This window comes from Rhinopithecus bieti, unplaced genomic scaffold (assembly GCF_001698545.2).
Source record: "Rhinopithecus bieti isolate Rb0 unplaced genomic scaffold, ASM169854v2 scaffold_9656, whole genome shotgun sequence".
In the NCBI taxonomy this organism is placed as follows: domain Eukaryota; kingdom Metazoa; phylum Chordata; class Mammalia; order Primates; family Cercopithecidae; genus Rhinopithecus; species Rhinopithecus bieti.
The window spans coordinates 768,081-774,559 of record NW_016806205.1 but is presented as its reverse complement, the minus strand read 5'-3'; the positions used below and the strand labels follow the sequence as shown (position 1 = coordinate 774,559).

At 36.8% G+C, this 6,479-nt stretch overlaps 1 protein-coding gene across 2 annotated transcripts in view; it reads right to left on the bottom strand.

Annotated features, from left to right (window-relative positions):
• Positions 1 to 350: 350 nt before the first annotated feature.
• CNGB3 (cyclic nucleotide gated channel subunit beta 3) overlaps positions 351 to 6,479 on the bottom strand; it is a 165,064-nt gene continuing 158,935 nt past the window's right edge. Inside the window, exons 16-18 of one of the 2 annotated variants that reach the window (XM_017875191.1) lie at positions 5,751 to 5,897; positions 5,334 to 5,508; positions 351 to 2,540 (exon numbers count right to left, since the gene is read on the bottom strand). In XM_017875191.1, coding sequence (XP_017730680.1) covers positions 2,217 to 2,540; positions 5,334 to 5,508; positions 5,751 to 5,897 — 646 coding nt within the window. In that variant the 3' untranslated portion in view covers positions 351 to 2,216. The remainder of the gene's footprint in view (positions 2,541 to 5,333; positions 5,509 to 5,750; positions 5,898 to 6,479) is intronic. The other variant, XM_017875192.1, reaches the window with a different exon arrangement.

Sequence of the window (6,479 nt, the reverse complement as noted above, 5' to 3'; positions counted from 1 at the left end):
TAATATATATTTAAATGTATTTATTATAAAGAATTGGCTCATGAAATTATGAAGGAAAAGAAGTATCATGATCTACCATCTACAAACTGGAGTCCCTGGAAAGCCAGTTGCATAATTTTAGTCTGAGTCTGAAGGCCTCAGAACCAGAAGAACCAGTGGTCTATGTTCCTGTCTGAATCGAATGGCCTGAGATAGATATATATCCCCTATTTTTTTTTTCCCCCCCTCTGGAGAACTCTAATACAGCCACTGAGCAGGGAAGTAACATGGTCAAAAGTAGGGTTTTAGAAATATTTTATTTTCCAATAGCAAAGGGACTGAGAGGGCAGACCAGTGACCAGAGAAGACTATAGGTAAAAAGTGAATGTTTATTTGCATTGAACAGAAAATATGTACTGGGTGTTAGCAATGGGATTGAAAAAGAAGGGATAATTAGAAAGATTTAAAAGAAAAGAATTTGATGGCACTATATCAACAATAAAAGAGTTCTTGAATTTTCTAAGATTTTAGTCTGATGGATTGGAAATATATTGATATTATCTGAAACAGGATAGCTTGTGGGGGGAATCACTGCCAGGGGAAGAGCATAAATTGCAATGGTGTTATATTTTAATATCATTTGAATAAATTACAGGGTTTAAGGGGAAAGCATATTGCTCACAAGTTGAGGACTTTTGTCCTTTTCTTTTCCTATTATCAGACTCTTCAGCCCTATTCCACCTTTTCTTTCTGAGTTTTGAAAACACCCTTTTTGTACACAATCATTCTTTCTGCATACAAACTCCCATTTATCAAATAAATGCTATTTAACAATTTGTCCGTATTCCCTTAAATCCTGAAAAAAATCAACCATTCTTTAGTAAAACTTGTTATATTTTGTGATATTCAAACACTACATTCAAAAATGGTGACTCTATCAAACGATACAGTTTATTATAGTGATTGGTTTGTACATGATTTATTAAATACATCTATGTTGTAGGCTTTTTGGCTAATATGATTTGTTAAAACCCTCTCAGCAAAGTGCTGTTACAATGACCATCTTTGGGGACTTGGAAATAGCCTCATTACACAGAACTTGATGTTATACACTAATGGCATTTATTAGAATGGAATTCTATATGTATTATTACTTCTGACATCAGCCTGGCCTTTGTAGCCTCCTCACAGCATGCAACTTTGGTAATTATGCTAATGCTAGCTAATTCATGAGGACGACTTCCTAAAGTGCACTCAATTAACTTGGAGATTTTGTAAATAGCTATACATGTAGGTTCCGGAAATTGTGGGGATATATCAATCTGACATGTGTAGAGTCTGCCTTCCTAACTGCATCACTTTGTTTTACTAAAGCTTAATTTTAAACAGCAAGAAGTTCCAATCTGATATCTTTTCCAGCAAGTGCTTGAGGAAGATTCTGATAAGTGTCACTTTAGCCTGTATCCTCCAGTCCAACTCCCTTGAGCCAGATGAGTTAGGTAGATTGGTGTCTTTTAAGTTGGTTAGAAGAGAAAATATTGAAGTTTATTTCTTTAGCAAAGGGTACAATTTTCCAATATGTTCCTGCAATGTGATTTTTGCCAGTTTGCTAATTCTGCCGACCAACGTTGCTCTTCAGGGGACTGTTCCAAAAATTAGACTTCTCATTCAGAAGGCTTCATGATCTCTGCTTCCCTTCAGTCCCAGCTGCTGGGGATTTTTTGATATTACAGTGACTCATCAACCTCATTTGAATGAAAATAATCTGATTTTTGACCTATTACATTAAAGGCTTATACCCCTTACATATAAGAGGTGAAATTCATAAACCTAGAACAATTAGCCAGGCTTAAGAGTGCCATACAAGAAATTAAACACAATAAATTTAAGAGAAAAGGTTAGTGAATCACATCACAGCCAAGAGCAAGCTAATAAAACCGGGAGGAAGAAACATTATCGGGAAAGAACCAAAGGAAAAGGAAACTTACTACATACAATTAGAAGATACAGCAATTGCATAAAGTTAATGAAAACAGAGAATAGGGATGGCTTTTAATAATCTTCTTATTACCACTGCATGAAATCACACTCTCAGATAAGTTCTCGAAACTAAGCTAGGGATTTGCCTTTCATTTCTCAAGGGTCCCAACAGGTCATTTCCCCTCATTAATTTAAGTTACAATCCTAGGTACCATCTCTGGGAACTAGCTATATCACATCTAAAGATAATCAAACATTTATTGCTTAGCCTTTTCTTTGACTTCAATAGTAAGAACCTCTTCTCCACCCTCAGCAGAAGGAGCCATGCTGATGATGAGTGATTGACGGGAAGTTCCTCTGGGTAAAACTGTCCTAACTGACTGGGGCTCTTCCTCCACTGCAATAGAACTTGCTATACATTCAGGTCTTTCCAGTGACTTCTCTTCTGGCTCTCTTCCTTTATCTTTATCTTCATTTTCTTTTTGTTTATCTTCATTTTCTTTTCCTTTATCTTCATTTTCTTTTTGTTTATCTTCATTTTCTTTTCCTTCTTCCTTTCCTCCTTCAGAATTTTCTTTTTTCTGGAAAGAGCAATTACAAGTAACTGGTGTTGAAATCATAATTAAAAACATTAGATTGGATTTTGATTAGCATGCAGTGGCTAAGATCACCACCAAGACAGACTGTCTGAATTAAGTGAATCCAGGAATCATGTCTGCTTTGCTTCTGACTATCATTTGACTAAGTTTCTGGTGTGTTAGAGAATGGACCTGTTGCCTTTGACTCATGACGTTAGTCTGAATTGCATTTTTTTTTTTTTTTGTCTCTGCTAAGGAATTCTCTTCCTATTGGTCCTTATACTCTCTGAATGATTAGACTCAGTGCTCAGGACTCTGTTTTTGCTTTTTAAATATTTACTTATTCTGTAGAGATAAAAGTTTAAACATTTNATCTTCATTTTCTTTTGTTTATCTTCATTTTCTTTTCCTTCTTCCTTTCCTCCTTCAGAATTTTCTTTTTTCTGGAAAGAGCAATTACAAGTAACTGGTGTTGAAATCATAATTAAAACATTAGATTGGATTTTGATTAGCATGCAGTGGCTAAGATCACCACCAAGACAGACTGTCTGAATTAAGTGAATCCAGGAATCATGTCTGCTTTGCTTCTGACTATCATTTGACTAAGTTTCTGGTGTGTTAGAGAATGGACCTGTTGCCTTTGACTCATGACGTTAGTCTGAATTGCATTTTTTTTTTTTTTTGTCTCTGCTAAGGAATTCTCTTCCTATTGGTCCTTATACTCTCTGAATGATTAGACTCAGTGCTCAGGACTCTGTTTTGCTTTTAAATATTTACTTATTCTGTAGAGATAAAAGTTTAAACATTTATTTTAATAAAAAAGTATTAACCACTACCATATAAAAGGACTGTAGAAAGTAGGGTTTCCTCTTGCCTAAGCTCATGGGAGAAACTCAGGGAGAAACTTATCCCTTTCCTAGTACAATCTTTTCCATTTGTCCCACAGGTCCTTGACCTGTCATGCTGGAACCTATTGTGTTAAGCACTAGCTATAGAAATTTCATAGCAAAAGGCACAGTATGCTCTTTATTGGTAATGGTTGGTTGGGATCAATTTGAGAAAGGCTTGCCCAAGATATGAATGTGCACAGATAAAGTTGAGATTCTTAACACATTTACTTATATATTTCTTTACTCCCATACATTTTTTAAGCAAATTACTATTTCTATGCCGATACAAATGAAGCATTTGATTTATACTGGATCCCTAATTTTCACCACAGTGTTTTATGTGTGGAAAAGGAAAAGGCAAGTTTTCATCTTTTGTATGTGACTGAGTTTATAATATGTGCTTTACTGATTTTCTGAAAGGTCCACAGCTACCCATTTTCTACAGTTTTAGAGATAACATAATGACTAGGTTCAGAAAACCTGAATCCCTATTCTGTTTCTCAGTGTCTGCTCTCATAGACTAATTATGAGAATCAAAGAAATACAGAAACCAAAAAAAAAAAAAAAAAAAAAAAAAAGAGAACATTGAATATTTGTGAAAATGTTGATAAAATAGGTTATTTATTTATATATCCATATGTATGTCTGTATATATACAGTTGATTCTTATTATTCATGTAGTTTTGCTCTATAAAGTTTCAACAAACAGCAAGTTAGAAAGTACTGAACCATTGCTCCTGAGGGAAATACAGCATTAGGTTCCTATGAGATATTATGATTCAAACCATAATATTTTTGTCAACTGGTCAATATATAACTTTGTTTCATGTGTGTTTTTGTTTAGAGATACCCTGTTTAATTTGATCAATTGATTAATTTGAGGTATTATTGATTCATTATATTGAACTCATGGAAGCAACACTGTAATGCCTGAATGAAGTTTATCTAACACACATATTTTCTCTGGAAGGCACATCACAGCACTTTGGCACTTAGAAGCACTAGACAGTATTTCAGGACTATGCTTGGGGGCTATTTTAAACAGCAAATCACACACATGCAAAAAGCACAAAAATGTGGAAACCATGGCCCCAAAAGTGTCACTCTTTGTTGTTGTTTGTTTGTTTGTTTGTTTTGTTTGTGTGTTGAGACAGATTCCTGCTCTGTCGCCAAGACTGGAGTGTAGTGGTGTGATCTCGGCTCACTGCAACCTCTGCCTCCCAGGTTCAAGCGATTCTCTTGCCTCAACCTCCCAAGTAGCTGGGACTACAGGTGCATGCCACCATGCCCGGCTAATTTTTTGTGTTTTCAGTAGAGACGGGGTTTCACCGTGTTAGCCAGAATGGTCTCGATCTCCTGATCTCGTGATTTGCCTGCCTTGGCCTCCCAAAGTGCTGGGATTACAGGCGTGAGCCACCACGCCCAGCCAAGGGTCACTCATTTATAGTATGAGAGCTGAAACAAGAAAGTAGAGTGCCTCTTTGTTGAACCTCAGCTGAAAATGTATGCATCAAGCAACTTAATTATTTTGCCACCCTGCACGTGTTCTTGTCCACAAATAACCACAAAAGCACCATAAGTATTGATTTTAAGTTACTAATAAATTATAGTAGGTAGATTCACCAACATAGAATCTGCAAATAATCTATGAATAATGAGGGTATACTCTTTATAAATACATGTATATTAAGGCTGTTTATAAACATCCTGTGAGGGTTCAATGGGATGATATGTGGGAATTCAGCAGTTTAAATAATAATGTGCTATATATAAAGCAGGAATTATTAGTATTATATTAGTCCAAATCATTCCATTGCCTGAAATGGAATTAGAGTAGGCGTTTGTGTGGATATACTTAGACTAGAGCCTTCTCCATGACAGCCCTCCATTCACTCCACCTTATTACCTGAGCTGCTTGTTCTCGCTTCAATTTGAGTAGTGTTGCAAGACTTGCTTTTCCTGTGCCTCCTAGGAGAGTTTTAAACAGTTTGGGTGTCTCTTCTTTTGGTGGGAAGAGGAAGGCAAGATCTTTTCTTGGAGGGGTTGCTTCTGCCGTCTTAGCCTTCTGCTTTAAAAGCACTCTGGGGGTAGGAGAGAAAAGCTGTTTTAGGTAACTCTGTGAGAGTTCTGGCAAAATTTACCAGAAAAACTGCAATTTATCCTAACCTGTGTAGTTTCAATGGGTACCTACATTAATAGTTGTTTATTAAGCCTATCTCACTGTGATCAAGTTTATCACAATCATAATACGGTTCTCCCTATCTCAGAGTTTACAAAGTAAAACCAACTCCATTCATCTCTAATGGGGTTTTAAAGGATGTACCTGGCTTTCTTCATGAGGATCCTTTCAGAATCTGGATAATGCACTAGAATTTCTTGGAGGGTCTTTTTGTCTAGCGTTAAAAGATTGGCAAACCCATGGGCCACCACATTGGCAGTTCGACGGTTTCCTCCTCCTGCTGCTAGAAGGCTGTAAGAGAGAAAAGTGAGTCTTTGCCACCAGTTTCACTTTTCCTCCACTGAAATCTCTTTTAAAAAATAGCAATTATTGTAAGTATTTATACTGCTTCAGAAATCATTCCCTAGAAGTGAGGGTCCAGGTGACTGTGCGGAGAGTATCAGGATGTGGGAATATAAATGGCTCAGTTTTGAATATATTTTTTCTCTAACTCTCACCTCTAAGTCCCACAAATCAAGGACTTGTGGCTGTCAGTATCCTGTCAGGTCCTTCATCCCAGATTCCAGAAATGCAGAATCCTTTTTGACTGGGTATCCCTCATTTGCTCCTTCAGATACACTTTTCACCTCTCCCCAGGCTCATTTGTTTCCCAGGAAGCTGACCTCTGTAGGCTTGCCTTCTGACTTCATTTGAGCTCAGCCATTGGAAAAGACTAATAGGAACTCAGAAAGCAGGAAGAGAGTGGGTTCAGAGCATTTATCTCCCCTGTTATTTTCCTGCCGAACCTTAGGGCTGCAGTTCTCTACCAAAATCTACAGCTCCTGACACATGGATGTTTTCTAGAAGTACCATTCCCATCACTCTTGATGAGTT